Source organism: Tetrahymena thermophila (genome assembly GCF_000189635.1).
Source record: "Tetrahymena thermophila SB210 genomic scaffold scf_8254545, whole genome shotgun sequence".
NCBI classification, from domain to species: domain Eukaryota; phylum Ciliophora; class Oligohymenophorea; order Hymenostomatida; family Tetrahymenidae; genus Tetrahymena; species Tetrahymena thermophila.
This window is the reverse complement of record NW_002476317.1, coordinates 676,803-693,116: the sequence shown is the minus strand read 5'-3', so window position 1 is coordinate 693,116 and position 16,314 is coordinate 676,803. Positions and strand designations below refer to the sequence as shown.

General features: G+C 22.4%; 7 protein-coding genes across 7 annotated transcripts; 2 read left to right on the top strand and 5 right to left on the bottom strand. All coding sequences in view use genetic code 6, as the record gives it.

Annotated features, from left to right (window-relative positions):
- Window positions 1-480: 480 nt before the first annotated feature.
- TTHERM_00151270 (2-oxoglutarate/malate carrier protein) lies at window positions 481-1,432 on the top strand (the record flags this gene model as incomplete). The annotated part of the gene is made up of 2 exons (XM_001021663.3): window positions 481-890; window positions 943-1,432. 2 exons carry the CDS (start codon window positions 481-483, stop codon window positions 1,430-1,432), a joined length of 900 nt encoding a protein of 299 aa, XP_001021663.2.
- A 424-nt stretch (window positions 1,433-1,856) lies between these two features.
- On the bottom strand, window positions 1,857-3,952 carry TTHERM_00151260 (hypothetical protein; the record flags this gene model as incomplete). Its single annotated transcript, XM_001021662.2, has 5 exons — window positions 3,734-3,952; window positions 3,280-3,681; window positions 2,803-3,214; window positions 2,272-2,722; window positions 1,857-1,992 (listed from the first exon to the last, which is right to left on the bottom strand). The coding sequence occupies exons 1-5, from the start codon at window positions 3,839-3,841 to the stop codon at window positions 1,857-1,859; spliced, it is 1,509 nt and encodes a 502-aa protein (XP_001021662.2). The 5' UTR covers window positions 3,842-3,952.
- Window positions 3,953-4,607: 655 nt separating this feature from the next.
- TTHERM_00151250 (transmembrane protein, putative) lies at window positions 4,608-5,261 on the top strand (the record flags this gene model as incomplete). The annotated part of the gene is made up of 2 exons (XM_001021661.3): window positions 4,608-4,723; window positions 4,976-5,261. 2 exons carry the CDS (start codon window positions 4,608-4,610, stop codon window positions 5,259-5,261), a joined length of 402 nt encoding a protein of 133 aa, XP_001021661.2.
- Window positions 5,262-6,948: 1,687 nt separating this feature from the next.
- TTHERM_00151240 (tetraspanin family protein) lies at window positions 6,949-7,794 on the bottom strand (the record flags this gene model as incomplete). The annotated part of the gene is made up of 1 exon (XM_001021660.3): window positions 6,949-7,794. One exon carries the CDS (start codon window positions 7,792-7,794, stop codon window positions 6,949-6,951), a length of 846 nt encoding a protein of 281 aa, XP_001021660.1.
- Window positions 7,795-8,318: 524 nt separating this feature from the next.
- Window positions 8,319-9,729, bottom strand: TTHERM_00151230 (tetraspanin family protein). The gene has a single exon (XM_001021659.3). It carries the CDS (start codon window positions 9,699-9,701, stop codon window positions 8,754-8,756), a length of 948 nt encoding a protein of 315 aa, XP_001021659.2. The 5' UTR covers window positions 9,702-9,729; the 3' UTR covers window positions 8,319-8,753.
- Window positions 9,730-10,743: 1,014 nt separating this feature from the next.
- Window positions 10,744-11,586, bottom strand: TTHERM_000151229 (transmembrane protein, putative; the record flags this gene model as incomplete). The annotated part of the gene is made up of 3 exons (XM_012798982.1): window positions 10,744-11,049; window positions 11,272-11,354; window positions 11,424-11,586. 3 exons carry the CDS (start codon window positions 11,584-11,586, stop codon window positions 10,744-10,746), a joined length of 552 nt encoding a protein of 183 aa, XP_012654436.1.
- Window positions 11,587-12,580: 994 nt separating this feature from the next.
- On the bottom strand, window positions 12,581-15,818 carry TTHERM_00151220 (hypothetical protein; the record flags this gene model as incomplete). Its single annotated transcript, XM_001021658.2, has 8 exons — window positions 12,581-12,955; window positions 13,009-13,264; window positions 13,316-14,045; window positions 14,094-14,277; window positions 14,343-14,701; window positions 14,756-15,040; window positions 15,099-15,544; window positions 15,682-15,818. 8 exons carry the CDS (start codon window positions 15,816-15,818, stop codon window positions 12,581-12,583), a joined length of 2,772 nt encoding a protein of 923 aa, XP_001021658.2.
- Between the last annotated feature and the right edge of the window lie 496 nt (window positions 15,819-16,314).

The following is a 16,314-nucleotide window of genomic DNA, read 5'->3' as shown; positions in this document are numbered from 1 at the left end:
TCCATTATTTTTAATCTGAATGAAATTAATTTCAATAGTTTTAGGGCTAATATTAAATTGAGAAATTAATTTTATTAATTATAAAATTATAATTGGTATAAATTATTTTATTGAAATTTATTTTTATAATTTTTAAAAATATCATTAAAATAATACTTGATTTTGATTTATCAGATAAATATTATTCAAGGAATATTTGAAAATTGCTAGAAATAATACAGTGAAACTTAACTTCAAATGGTATGTAATTATTCTATTCTTAGATATAAATGATAATGATAGGTGATTTAATATGATTACGTTTACATCTATTAATACGAAATATTAATCGATATTTGTGTAAATTAAGGTCATTTAAACATATTTATAAGATATATTTACTTTATTAAAAATTTATATTAAGATTATTTGTTAATATTGGTTATTAAAATTCATAATAAAATTCTTTTTAATATCAAAGCATTATTACTATTTTATAAAATGGAAACAGTAAAAGGAAGTTCAATTTAAGAATCTGCTATAAGAATGGCTTTAGCAGGAGTAGCTTCAATGATATCAGGTTTTGTTACTCATCCTATTGATACAGTTAAAATTAGATTGTAAAAAGAAGGAGAAGTTGTAGCAGGAGTTCCAAAATAAAAAAAATACTATAATATAGTTACAGGCATGAAAGTAATTGTTTAAGAAGAGGGCTTTTTCTCTCTTTACAAGGGTCTCTAAGCTAGTTTACTGAGAGAAGCAACTTATTCTACTTTGAGACTTGGTCTCTATGAACCCTTTAAAGAAATGCTTGGTGCCACAGATCCCAAAAACACTCCAGTTTGGAAAAAATTTATGGCTGGATTATTAAGTGGATCAGCAGGAGCATTAGTCTCTAATCCCTTAGATTTGTAATATTAATTCCCGTTTAAAATTTAAAATAAACAATATCAATTATAAAAGAATTAAAGTTAGATTATAAAATGTTGAAGGACGCGCTAAAAAAGGATTTATTTAAGAAATTTCAAAAATTATTGAAGCTTAAGGAGTTTAGGGATTGTGGAGAGGATTAATGCCTAATCTAACAAGAGGAGCAATTCTTACTGGTACCAAAATGACCACATATGACCATACTAAGCATATGATATAAAAATATTTGAATATAAAAGAAGGATTCTCTGTTTATTTGATATGTTCTTTTGTTACAGGTTTTGTCCTTTCAGTTACTACTTCTCCAATGGATGTGATTAAAACAAGAATTATGAGTTAAAAAATGGGAGCAAAGACATATAATGGACTTATTGATTGTGCTGTAAAGACATATTAATTTGAAGGTGTAAAAGGATTTTATAAAGGTTTTATTCCTTAGTGGTGCCGCTTCGGACCTATGAACGTAATTTAACTTATATCATGGGAGTATCTTCGTAAATTATTTGGCATTAAGACCCTTTGATACAAAAAAAGGAAAGAATTGAATATTTGTTGGTAAAAAGATAATTTCAATCAATTTAAAATGTTATACTATCAAAATATTGAAAGATAATCTACAATAGTTAATATAAAAATCAGAAAAAACTATTTTTATTAGCTACTATTTAAATGTACTTTGTATTTTATATAATAGTTTGAACAATGTGAATTCATAATAAAGAATAAATATATCCAAATTATATACTTATCATAGAAGAAATTTTAAAAGTTATATCAGAACTGATCAATAAATGAATGAACAAGAAAGCAAAAAATCTACAGATATATCAATATAAGCTCAAAATTGAATGAAAATATAATTTTAAGGTGATACAATAAATATAATTAATTAAACTTTTTATAAACATAATATAATTCAAAATATTTTATTTTATTATTTGTATCAATCAAACTTTATCAGATTCTGTACTTTAATTGTAATACCTATTGAGCAAAGATGATCTTGCTTTCACCTTACCTGCATCTTAATCAAAAACTTCTTTCATAAACAGTGGAATTCTTTCTCCATTTTAAACTAGTTATCTAAATTTTATTTAAATGAGATTTTTATTTTACATCAAATATGGTCAATAATAAGTTAAAGAGTAACATATTGGTTTTGATAAAACAAAAGCCAAACATAAAAACTATATTAAAATAATCAATAAGTTTTATTTTATTTTTAAACTTTATATTGTCTCTAGATATTTGAAATAATAATATGTTTAAATTTTAATTTAGATTTTTTAGAAATTAATTTTAATTTTATTTTTTAATAAATTTTTTTTAGTTTAAAAATGAAATAATTAAAAGATAAATTACTTTGTATAGCTTTTAATGACATCAGAATTAACTAACATACTTCTTAAATTTTCAATTTTTAGTTTTTGTGAATCTTTAATTTGTTATCTTTATTATGCTAGCTTTTTATCAAATGGATTGTCTCTATAAAGTTCTTCGTAATTTTCAATATTATTATACAAATAATTTTAATCAAAGGCATAAGGATAAAGTTTTTCCTATCTATCAACTCTTTAAACGTTTCTGTACTCTGGATTAATATACCATTTATTATAATTATTCTAACCATTATTCTTTGTTTACTTTTTTTACATTAAAAATTTAGCTACTTTTGCTAATATTTCCTCTCTTTCTTATTTCTTTTTAGTGCCAAGAATATCATCTAAATCATTTTTACTTTTTATCTAAGTTTTATGCTATTTTCTTAATTTACCTTCATACAGTTCTTCAGCTTATGTATCTGATTAAGTTTCTTATTTTTTAAATGATAAAAATTATTTTAAAAGAAGATCATATTATTATTCCTATTCTCAATATAAATTTTCAAATTACCTTCTTGCTTTTTTTTACGCTTTTTAATGAAGGAAACTTAAGAAGTGTTTGCTATAATTCCTTCTTCCATTAATTTCTAGTTGAGGGAAAATACATTGTCTTGATTTTGCAAATAATTTGAGTAATTAATGCTTCCTGCCAAGAAGCAATCGACCTATCCGTAGAGGTTAGCAGCATCTTTTACAATAGATTAATTGTTTAATCTATTAATTGAATTTTTGAGATCAAAATGCATTTATTTTTATTTCTCTTCCTGCTGTTTCAAAAAAATATTTTATCTCTCAGTCTTTGCAGACATTATTTCTTTGTATTCAGTTTTTAAATCATTTAAGCTTTATCCCACATTTTAAATTAAGGAAGTCCTTCTAGTAGTTAATTATGGTAAGATTTTGATTATAGATGGTGACTTAAGCTAATTTAAATTAACAATTTTATAAATAACTAATAAGTGAAATTATATATTTGTAGATATTTTACTGAATTATTTGATGTAGGCTTTGAAGGACTTGATTCTATAGATTTAAGACCTTTTAGTTTTACTTTTTCTAATGGACTGATATTTCTTTTAGATAAAAATTAGCTTGAGGCAGAACGCTCATTTATATTGTTTTATGTTGAGTATTCTTTTATCAACGTAGAGTTAGAGTTAGGGATGTTAGTTTTAGGGCTATTGATTAAATATTTTTGATTTGAGTTATTTTGGTTCGTTATTTCTTGATTTCTTTCAGCACTCTATAAAAGATTTTATTAAGAATTTAAGCTATTAATATTTTCTTATATGGCTGTATTCTCAGATAATTACACAATCTATATAAAATGGTTGTTTTCTTTTTATTTTATGTTATCCATTTATTCACTTCTTCTTTTTTCAGTTCTAACCTTTTAATTATTTAAGCAATTATTATTTCTAACATGTTATCTATCTATTTACTTTTAAATGGTAAGCTAGTATGGGATCTAATTAACCTTCGCTAATATATTTATTGTTTCTTTAGCTCGCCAAAATTTAATTCAAAGACACAGCATTTCTATTCTTCATTAAATAATTTATTCTAGGCTCTTGAGTTTTCTTTAATTATTTTGAAAGTATCTAAAATTTTGATTCTTTTAATTGCACTCCTTTATCACTTTGTTTTTTTTAATTAAACTTTTAATATTAAGTGTTACTTATCGAATGCTAATTGAATGCTAACAATTAGGAATTTATATTCATCAAAATTTACACTGGAAATAATTACTCTATCATTTAATTTTTGATTGACTTAAATTATTTATTTTTTAAAAAGTTAATCAATTTACATTTAAGCCATTTATTTATCCTAAATTTTCATAAAAACAAGATTTAATATTGAAAAAAAAATATTTTCAATTTTCAACAGTTTATCTAAAAATAAAAAAAACACAAAAGTATGCATTTTGCAAACAAAAAAATGATTAAATAATTACTAAGCATATGTACGTTCAATTTTTATAAGATTTTCATACAATAATAAAAAGAATTATTAAAAAATAAATAAATAAACAACTATGATGCTTTCTTTCAATATAAAATGAATGACAAATAATCAAGCAAAGATTTGAGAGAAAGATGCAAGCAATATCAAAGCACAAATAATTTGATTGACAGATAAATAGATTGATAGAAAGAAAGAAATAAATAAATAATTAAGATTGTTTGATTAATTATCTAAACTAAAAGAAGTGAGAAAATATCAATAAAATACTAAAGAGAAATCTTTGCATAGAAATAAAAGAAAAGATTAAGAAATTAAAAATAAAAAGGAAATAAATAATAGATAAGGGAAATGAATAGATTCTTCAAAGTTTCATCAAAATATCAATACTACAAGTACTTGGAATAGTATGATGCTGCCTTCTTGAGAAAATATCAATCTGAAACCCACTGGTATTTGGGTAGAAGGTGAATCAATTTACATAAATTTAAATAAAAAAGCAATGAGTGCAGTTTTAATAGCAAATAATATCATTAATTCATTTATGTTAGACTAATTGAAATTAACATATTTTGGACAAATAGTTAAATTTTGATGAGTATTTTATTCTCAAATCTATTATAATTTAGAGGAATTGCACTTTATTACAGAGAAATTACTTCAATAATAGATATTTTTGTAGAATTCTTAAACTTACTTTTATTTATAAAATTATGTAGAGGTGCCTGGAAGAATTTAGTTATTAAGTATGCTGGTGATCATATCTCTTTGGAAGAAGAACACAACGTTAAATATAAGACTCACTTATCTTTCGTTTACTTGAGTTACAGATTGGCTTGGGTTCTCTTTGCTTACGTTCTTATTTACAATCACTTCCTTTTGGGTGATATCGGTAAAACTTTTAATGTTGGTGAATGGGATCACAGACTTAAGCCATCTGCTGAAAGAGATTATCCTACTCGTTATGAATCTCTTTACATTCTTGACAGAACCCAAAAGTGGTGATATATCTTAAATTTATTATCAGAAAATATTAAGATAAAAAATAATTTAGGGTTTATCAAAATATTTTAATAATAAATAAAACTGTTCTTAGCGTTTGTTTGCATATCAATTAAGCAATCTCTATGTAGCAATCACTTTAAAGATATCAATCATAATTTAATCTTAGCAGCAAATTTTATGTTTAAATATATTTTCATTAAATTTTGATATTTCTAAAGAAAATTTGAAAGAAATCTCATTGGAGCAAAATGTTTTAAATTGAATTTTTTTGATTTGCTTAATAAATTACTCTCAAAAATATCAAATTGTTTTAGAAATATCAATTAAATTTTATATAAATGTTATTTAATTTAATAATAAAAATAACTCAATTATTTTCATTTCAAAAAGAGTAAAAACAATTAAAAAAAAATAAACCTTTTAAAATTTGAATGAAATAAATAACTATGTTATTTCATACAAGCTAGATACTATTTTTAAAATAAATTTACTTCAAATTTTTAATATTTTTGAATTAAAAATTTGATTAAGTAAAAAGTTTTCATAAAATTAGGAAGACAAAAGGCTCTAAATATCTGCAATAATTGTTTTTAAAATTAATCATAGAGTTATAAATATTAATAGTAATATTATGATTTAAATTTACATTTTTTATATGCTTTCCAGATTTTAAATCTTTAAACCATTTAAATAAAATTTAATTTCAAAAAAATTCTAATAAGTTTTTTTATAAATGAGTTGGTTGAATAAAAACTTTTAAATTTAAAATTATATTTCTAACAAAATAAAATCATATTAATAATCACTTAAATAATTTTTTAAATCTTTTTAAATTTTTGATTTTAAGTTATGATTAAAAAATTCAAATTTATCTAGTGATTTATTCTAAAAATGTAATTTTGATTTTAATTTAATAGTCTTTTAATCATAGATTATTTAAGAGTTATCAAAAATCCTTATTATTTTATTATTAAACATATATATAGTGTTAAATATAAAAACTAATAAAAATGAAAGGGTAGCTAATTTAAAAATATCATTGAATAAAATTAAAAAATAATATTCAAATAATAATTATTCACTTTATTTAATAAAGCTAATATAGATTAAAAAGGAATTTTTATTAGCAGAAATCTTAAAAAAAACATAAAGATTTAATTATTTCATTTATAAGTTAACATTCGTTTTTTCAATAGTTTTGGAATGTAAATTAAATATAGTATTTTTTGAAATAAATAATTATCATAAAATAAGATAACTAATCTGAAATTATTTCCAATAATTGACATTAATTAAAATAATTTTATAATTTATTATTTATCTAATTATAATAATTTCCTTTAATTTTAATAAATGCATATATACTGTTAATTATTTGCATAAATACTAAAACAATATTATATCCTGATTCAACTTCTTTATGATAATTTTCTATTTTAGAATTAATAGATTATAGTTTATTTATTATTTTGTTTCAATTTATCTTAGTGAGTAAAAATAGAAGATAAAATAATGTAATATTAAGATTTTTTTAAATAAATTTACAATAAAGATATTGAAAATTATATGATTAAAATATTAGATTTATTTTTGAAGTTGACAAGAATTGAAGTAAAATTAATTAATTAAATGTAAAGTTAACAATAAATGTAATAATATAAATATACACAAAAAAATATATAATTAATCATGCTTTGTATTATCCTTCACCTGTTCTTTGATAAAAATTTTCTCCCTTAGGCTTTTTACAGCATAAGCATATGACTAATATAAAGCTGACAAGGAAAAAGAAGGTGATAATAGCTGAAGCTATAATGATTCTTGTGTTATTAGTATCTATGAAATCAATAACTTCTTTTTTACAGTCTTTGTTAGGGAAACCATTATTTACATCACTAAAAACATAGTAATTATTTGTATTGCAAAAACCACTGCAGTTAAAGGTATCTTCTACTGATCTCAAAAGGTCGCTATAAGATTTTAAGTTACTTACTCCAATACTGCTAAATCCTTGGCAATCTTATGCTCTTAAAACTCCCTAACTACTGCTATAGTTAACTATACCATGTGATAGAGCATCTAAATTTGATCCTTTATAATTGCATTTACAGTTTACATTGCAAAGCATTTAGTATGATTAATCATTTAATTTTTTTAGATCTTTTAATAGGCTCTCTTTAGTACAATCAGTATCATTTTTATAGTCTTTGATGTAAGCAGTCACAACTATACTAATGATTAAAATAGCTAGAGAAACAAGAAGAAGTATAAAAACTCCCACATTATAGGTACCTAAGAGACAATTGTACTTTTTGCAGGCAGCTAGTAAACCTAATAAGGCCCATAATATGAGTATAATACCAAAAGCAATACCAAGAGCAAGGGCTCCTCTATAAGAATCATACTCAGAAACATTGCTTATGTCTTTATTTTTTGAATAGATGATTGCTGCAAATATGACCCAGAAGATACCAAGTAGTAAGAGCAAAACAGTAGAAAATTCAACTAACCTTTAAAGTGTTTTGTAGTTCATTTACCTTTATTTTTCTTTTATGATATTTTTTGTGTTTTCTTTTTTATTTATTTTTATAATTTGTAAATTATTATTTTTTTTGTTTACATCTGTTAATAGCTTTTATATGTAAATATTAATTTGTAAAATTTACTTCAAAGTTATTAATATCCTATCTTTATTAAAAAGTCGTCAAAATCTGATATATTTTTGAATTTAATTAAAAAATGAATTAGATAATTTCAAAATTAAATTTTTGTTAAAGAATAGACAAAATAGTCCAGTTATCTAAAACTTTGATTTTCAAAAAATTTGTTCAATCTGATTTTGGTTTGAGTAATTAGTTTTTTAGTGAGTAATATATACCTACAGAAAATTTTTAAATAAATTTTTGTTTATAATTCTTTAATTTATTTTGCATAGAAATCTCTATAATGTTTTATTGAAAACTGATTAATTCTAAAATTAAAAATACGCTTTTAGTCTATAAAAATAATACCAAATATCTCATAATTATTTTTTAATTTTATTTACAGTAAAGTGAATGAAAAGCAAAACAAGCAATATTAATAAATTATAATAATATTCTATAGTTAACTTTTTTTTAATATTTTATGATTTCAAGGATAATTAATAATTACACAACATTAGGATAAAGGTTTTATTTACTAAAATCAGATAGCATATTTATATAGAATAATATTAAAATAATCTTCATCTTAAGTTAGTTAGAGAAATTAGCAAATTTTGTGGTGATAATTTTGAAGGTACTGATTGTTTATCAAAAAAATATCTTTTCAAAGTTAAACATAAAAAACTCAAACAGATTTCATAAATAATTATAGAAGGTATAACTTTAGATGAATTGTTAATTTAATCTACTATTTCTATCTCAAAACTAATAGTTACTACAAATACAAATTCATATATACATGCATGCATTCTTATATATGTTTAATAATTTTAAATTTTATAATATTTCATTTGTTATTATACTAGCCAACTTGATTTCTTTCATAGAAATTTTCGCCCTTAGGTTTTTTAACACATAAGCAAATTGAAAGTATAAAAGTGAGAAATAGGAAGAATGTTATTACTGCTGCTGCAATAATAACTCTTTTGTTGTTGTCATCAATGAAGTTAAGCAACTCTACTTTACAATCTTTGTTAGGGAATCCATTATTTACATTACTAAAAACGTAGTATGTGTTTATAGAACAAAATCCACTGCAGTCAAAAGTATCTTCAATAGCCTTCAGTAAATCACTATTAGAATTCTAATTACTTAATCCGAAGCTACTAAAAACTTGGCAATCTTATACTTTCTAAGCTCCTTAAGTACCACTGTAATTAATGATACCTTACTATAAAGCCTAGATTGAAGATCCCTTAAAATTGCATTGACAACTATTCTAGCAAAGTGCTTAGTAAGATTGATTATTGAGATTTTTTAGGTCAATTAAAAGGCTCTTTTATGTGCAATTTTTATCGTCTTTATAATCAGGTAAATTTGCAGCAACAATAATGCTTAAAACTAATATAGCGATTGATACTAAAAGGAATATAAAAATACCAAAATTAAAAGTTCCTAACAAGCAATTATTTTTCTTGCAAGCACCTATTAATCCAATGATAGCCCATATCACAAGCAAAATACCAAATGCAATACCAAGGGCTAAAGCACCTCTGTATATGTCATACTTTGAGGTATCTGTAACATCTTTATCTTTCGAAAAAAGGATAGCTGAAAATACAATCCAGAAAATACCTAGTAGCAATATTATAAAAGTAGTGATTTCCACTAATCTTTATAAAAATTTAAAGCTCATTTTTATATTTGTTTATAAATAATTTTTAATGTTTTATTGTTATTATTTTAAGTATTTATTAATTATATTTTTAATCAAATTCAGAATGTATTTATACATTTTTAACTTACATAGATATATTAAACACAAATGCTATTTTAAGTGTTTTTTAAAATTGAATTTATTATATTAGACAATTCAAATAATGTAAATTTTTTAATTAAAATAGAAAAAAAAAAATTAAATTTTGTAATCTTAAAAAATTCTAAGCACTTTTTTGTGATTTTTATACATAAATCATATTTTTTAAATGAAAATAACTGTATATTCTTTCCATAATATTATTAAATAATTCGAAATTCATTATTTTTTAAAGCATTAAATTATCTTTAAAGCTTTATCAAATCTGATAAACTCTAAAAAAATATAAAATATCAGTAATTCAAAGAGGTTAGAAAGTTTTCTAATAAATAATTACAAAATATCTAATTGATATTTGTAGCAATTAATAAACAAAATATTACCTAATTTAAAATTCAAAGCTTACATAAAATACTAATGATAATTAAATAGTTGATAGTATTAAAAATAGTGTTTTTTTTCAAAATATTAAAAATAAAAAATACAATGCTCAAAGTATTATTTATTCTTAAATACCTCAATATTTATACTAAACTAAAATTAAATTATTTTATTATTATGATTTTTTTTAAATTTTATATTTATATTTGACAGATTGTTGTAAATCTTCCAGGTTTCAATTTATACAGCTAAATATATATTAATTCTAATTAAAAAATAAAAACAGCTAAAGAAGATTTCAAAACATTAGTAATTTTTAATAAAATAATTTATATAGTAAGTAATTTCATTTTTATTTTTTTTACTTAAAATTACATTTTTATTTCTAAAGTATTTGTAGGTAAATAATTTTTAATTCATAATAATACAAAATTAATAGAATAGAATCTGTCTAACTAGGAACACTTAAAAACTGAGTATTCATTAAAAATGGAATATATTTTTTATCATAAATTTAACTTTTTTATTATAAAATCCCTCTATAAAATGGGCACCTGTAAACTTGGGTAAAATTTTTCTTACTATTCATGCTCATTTTAGAAAGGTTTTTATTGTATAGGTAGAATAATTTATATATATTTCATAATTATAAGAAAGCATTTTTTATAAATTTAACTTTATATTTTTAGATAAACAAGTAAGTTTCAATCAATTATTACAGACAGAAAAGTAATATATTTAAAAGAAATACAAATAAAATAGTTTTAAAATATTCTTAAATATTAAATTATAAACTTTAATTTTATTTGTTTTATTATAAATTCTAGTTATTATTTTTATGAGATTTCTCAGAATTTTTTTAAATATTATTATAGACTGTAAATATCTGAATAAGCAATTTATCTCTTCTATTAGAAGATAAATAAATTTAGGTCTACCTTTTAACCTTTTTATTAGAATTTATAATTAATTTAAATAAAAAAATAGCTTTTTTTTATTTAAAAAAATGTGAATAGGATGGACAGATTTTAAAATAATGAAGTATTTTAAAGGAGAGTTTCTATTCATATTTTTTATTGGCAATTTCCGTAATCTTACAAATCACAATATCAGTGCAAGTACACAAAACTGCCTTTTTTTGTTGTTGCAATAATCAAAATAATCTTACTTACAAATTTATTTTCATTTCTAGCCTATTTAGAAAGCAATAACTACATGTGGAAGTAAAGTCTTCATTGTAAAATTATGTTGCTTTAATTTAAGAAAATAATATGAGATTTTATAATTAAACATATTTAGAGTCTAAAAATATGAGTATACAAAGAGTCCAAAACAGATTAACTAGAATAAGACATTTCTTTATATAATCTAATTTGTTTTTGGCAGTTTCCGTAATCTTACAAATCACAATATCAGTGCAAGTACACATAACTGCCTTTTTAGATAATTGAAAATTTAGTTACCTTTTCTTTTTATGGTTCATCAAGCTTAGTTTAAGTGAATCGAGTTTAACTTGTCTTCATTACTGAAAAAAGTTACAAGGATAATAGTATACTCACATCTTTTTGAATAATAAAAATTTAATTATTATAAGATTCTAACTAAATGTTGGATATGGTGTTCCTTACGTTTTATTTTCAAGCAACTATGAAAAGTTACTCAATAATAACGTTAGGAATAGTCTTCTTTCGCACTCTAACCAACCGTAAATCCTATCGTAAAGGAAGCCAGTTCGCAAAGTGCTTGATAAGTATAATCTAAATATATTTGAGTCTTTACCTTAGATGCTGATAAAGTTCTTGCTTCTTTGATTTTTATTTTAATTTTATTAAAGGATATTTATAACAATTTGAATAAATGCTTCAGTATTTAAAGTAAGGAAAATAAAAATTTAGTATTATTTGCCATTAGTTAAAATTAATTTTGAAAATGCTACTAAGCGCAACATTTTCTTTATTATGAATTTTTTTAATTCTTAAAAAAAAAAAAATTAAAATTAATTTAATATTTTTATAAAAAATAAAAAATCGTTTGTTTTTCAAATTTTAAAAAAATATTCCATAGTAATTTAGTTTATTTAATGTAATATTATTTTCATAATTATTCTATTTATTTTTAATAAAAGTATGCACTAAATATGAATCCATAAAATATAAATTTAATTTGTTTATTTTCTTAAAAAATAAAATGAAAATATTATTGAAATTATAATAGCTGCAAAATTATTAAAAATTTAATTTAAAATTCTATATTGACAACACAAAATATATGTCACAAATAGACTACATAAAAATAATTACATATTCTATATACTTGTAAGCAGTAAATCAACTTAGAATATGATTGTAATAATTACAAATTTTTAAGAAGTAAGTAATAAATAAAATTAACAAATAAACAATATTATATTTATATAAAACTTCTATTAATATTTATATATTTTATTTTTTGAGCTTATTAAGCTCAGTTTATTATATTCAATATCTTTTATTAAAGACAGATTATTGTTACCTTTATTAGTTTTTATTTACAGGTGTGAAGAACTTTGCTTCTCTTGAGTCTTTTAAAGCAATTTTATCTATTTGGAATGGCCTTGCAATATTTTTCTTGGTAGCATATTCTGATGGATTAACTTACTATAAATTGCCTTTTTTCTCATGCAAAACTTATTTAGATTAGCAATTATAAGGTTCACTAATATAAGATTGCAAGCTGTCTATAAAAGCCTTCTATGCGAAATCAAAGTATCCTATTTATTTTTTCTAAACAAAAATATTCTGATTGATATATGATATATCCAACAAAGTGTTATTATAGATAACATAGACTCTTGCACTTTTTTCTGGAGTATACTTGTTTAATTTAAATAAAATGCTTTATTATTTTAAGGTTAAAATAAAATTACCTTCAATAACTATTCATTCACATAGACATAATCTTTGATATTCTTTTAATATTGCAAAGGTGTAGTAGCTAATCTTTATGAATAAAAGTAACCGTTTACACTTTGTACGGCTTTACAGAAATTTCTTCCTAACTTTTGATGTTCTTCATATTTTTATTACTTTGTGGAATCTGGATAGCACACAGTGCGAGAGTAAAGATCTAAGAAAGTGAAATCATTTTCATTATTCTATGAGTCAGAAGGAGTCTAATTTTTACTAAAATAAAATATTTATTTTATTCATTCAAACTTAAAATTATTATTTTACTTTTTTTGTTAAATTGGAGTCTAATTTGAAAGTTATTCTTTTACATTAGGTTTTTATAGAATAGAAAAAGCTTCAATTTCAAAATTCTTTCCATTTAGTTGCTAAACTGAAATACCAATAAGTCTACCTCCGTTCTTGAATTTGATAAAGTCATAGCTAGCTCCGTAGACCACGTTTGAAGTGTTATGTTAATTAACAGGATTGAACCCAGGACATAGTAACTAGTAATTTAAGTTAAATTCATTATGAGGCTCATGAATGAGAATGTCTAATCTGTTTTTCACATTTTCATTTTAAGGAATAACAAAAATATCGTGATCAAGCATTTCAGCTGATAAGTATATATCTTAGAAAACGCTGACAAAGTTTTCTCTTTAGACATAAACTCTCACCTTTTTCATAAGAGAAATTTGTATAATTGAAATACCTGTCTCATCAGTCATTTAATTCCATAAGATATTATTTTATTCATCTACAACTTTCAGCATAAAATTTCCAACAAGTTCTTGTGTGATTAAGCTCTTTGTTTTGAGAATAAGTTTTACAAGAGTAGACTATACAAGATTCACTGTTAACTCAAATGTTCCTCTTTTAAAATGAACCTACTTTCTTTCTGTGTAGCAACCTTCCTTGCTTATTTCAATAAAGTAAGAACCAGGAAGACTAAAAAATGAATAGAAATTTTAATTATTTTCGCTCTCAATCTATTAGTACCACAGATTTTTATTTTCTAAATTAATTTTTTTTAGTTAAAAATATTTTTATAAAAATTATTTACATTCTTATGAGGACGATTGATTCCAAAATTCATGGTTTCCAATTTTAATAATTGCGTCTTTTATTAATGTCTTGTTTTAGTTTACCTTAATATTTCCTTAGCAAAGGTCTTCCCTTTCCAAATCATAGTAAACTGTTAAGATTCCATCATTTTATTACTCATAGAGAGATTTTAAGTTAATTAGCTGATATCATTTTAAAAGAAGAAATTAAAAGATTTATTATAAAAATATATTATATTTTGTTTTACCTGCTTGAAATACTTCAGCTCTCTTGATCCTGATATTTCTAGTTAGTAATCTTCTACATCAAGTGGGATATTTTTTAAATAGGCAGTACCACTTTTGTTTGTTTGTGCTTTGAGAGAAAAAACTTTTATTGGTTGATTCTTTTTGAGGGGAGATGTAAATTTTTCAATGGGGCTCAACATTTTTTAGCTTATCATAGATTCATTTTAATTGCTTCTAACACTTTTAGAGTCATATTTAGAACTTGATTTTGTTCCTAAGAAGATTGATGTCTAAGAAATTAGCTTTGAGCTTCTTTAGCTGAATGTAATTGATTTAGTACTTCTTGACTAAGACAAATTCAAATGCTTTTGGCTTATTGCTGAAAATAATAAAAATGAATATATAAAAATTTAAACTTTCTAATTTTAATTACATCTTGAGGAGCGGCACAAAGAATTGTTTAATGACAAATTCTCGCCTGAAGGTATATTTATTTTTGATAGGAACTAGGAGCTTCCACATTCATCTAAAATCTTGCTAGTATTAAGTTTTCCATCTTTATAGATACTTACAGGGAGTAGCTCATCTGTTTTTTATTTTAATGATACTTGCAATCCCTCTAGAAGAGATTAATTTTGTCTATTAGGTCCTATTAATTGGACATTCTTTAAGAAACAATCCAATTATACAACTAAATCGACATTTCTTAAAGTTCTCTCTATATTTATTATAAAAAATTAATTACTATTTATAAATAAAAATCAGAATTAATTTACATAAATTATTTATGATTGAAGAAACCTTAGGAAGTTGACCATTAAGTGCCATAGAAGATAAAATACTTTTCTAAATTCCTTAGTTAGTAATATAAGAACAAGTTTGTACTTCGAAGAAAGGTTTGTTAGGCTTTTCTCTTCCATAAGAAGTCTCTGCAGAGTTTTCCATAGGCTTAAGTAGAAGTTGAACAAAAGGAAATCTTCTCTTAATAGTTAATTTAGTTTCTTCTAGTCTTTGATCAAATTTCTCTTTCATCTATTCAGGATAGTCCTCAGGGTAGAAGTAGGAAATAGCTATTATTTACTGACCAACGCATATAATGTTGTAATCACTATACTCAATAAATTTAGCATTTTTTTGCAAATAATCGAAACTCTCCATCTCTTGCTTTGAAATGTAGTTCTTGCTAATGTTATTTGTGTGATCATTTTAGCTCTAATAATAGCTATTTAATATAAAGATTCATAAAAATTCTATTATTTACATATTATTTAAAGTCTATTTTAAAAATCTTATTGATATGATATTTTTTGTATTGTTTGTAACAATTTCATAAAAGAAATGCGATGAAATAATTAATACCTTATATTTTAATTGAACCTTAGTTTTTTTTGTTCAACTGATGAAGATCGTGAAGGGTTCACTCTTTTTTCTTTAGATGAAATAAGAGTGATGGATTAGATCTTAGGCATGAACCTGTTTCTGAGAGATTTGTCCATAGCGTGACCAGTGCTAATGTAGTTTTGTGAAGGTAGAATTTATGTTGATATTTTTTATTAATTTAGTTATTTCTACTAATATTTGATGAGTTAATTAAATTATTTATTTATTTTTTAATTATATTCCTGTTAATTTTTAATTTTAAGAATATTTAATGCTATTATTATAATAATCTATATCAGATAAATATTGTTGAATAAATTAATATCTGCATTTTACAATGAAATAAATCTTAAAAATAAATAATTACTTTAATAACAAATATATTTCAAGAAGGTTGGATATAGAGTTAAATAAATTTTAATTAATAAATTTTTATGGATAGATCATTTACTGTTAAAAGTGTAGGTTAGGTAGGAGTTGTTTGTTTTATGATCAAAAGATATAAAATTAATACCCATACTTAATTTAGTTTTTTTACTGATAATTCCAACTTAACTTGACACTTCCTTAATTTATTTAGTTTCTAACAAACAACTTAAATTTTATTGATAT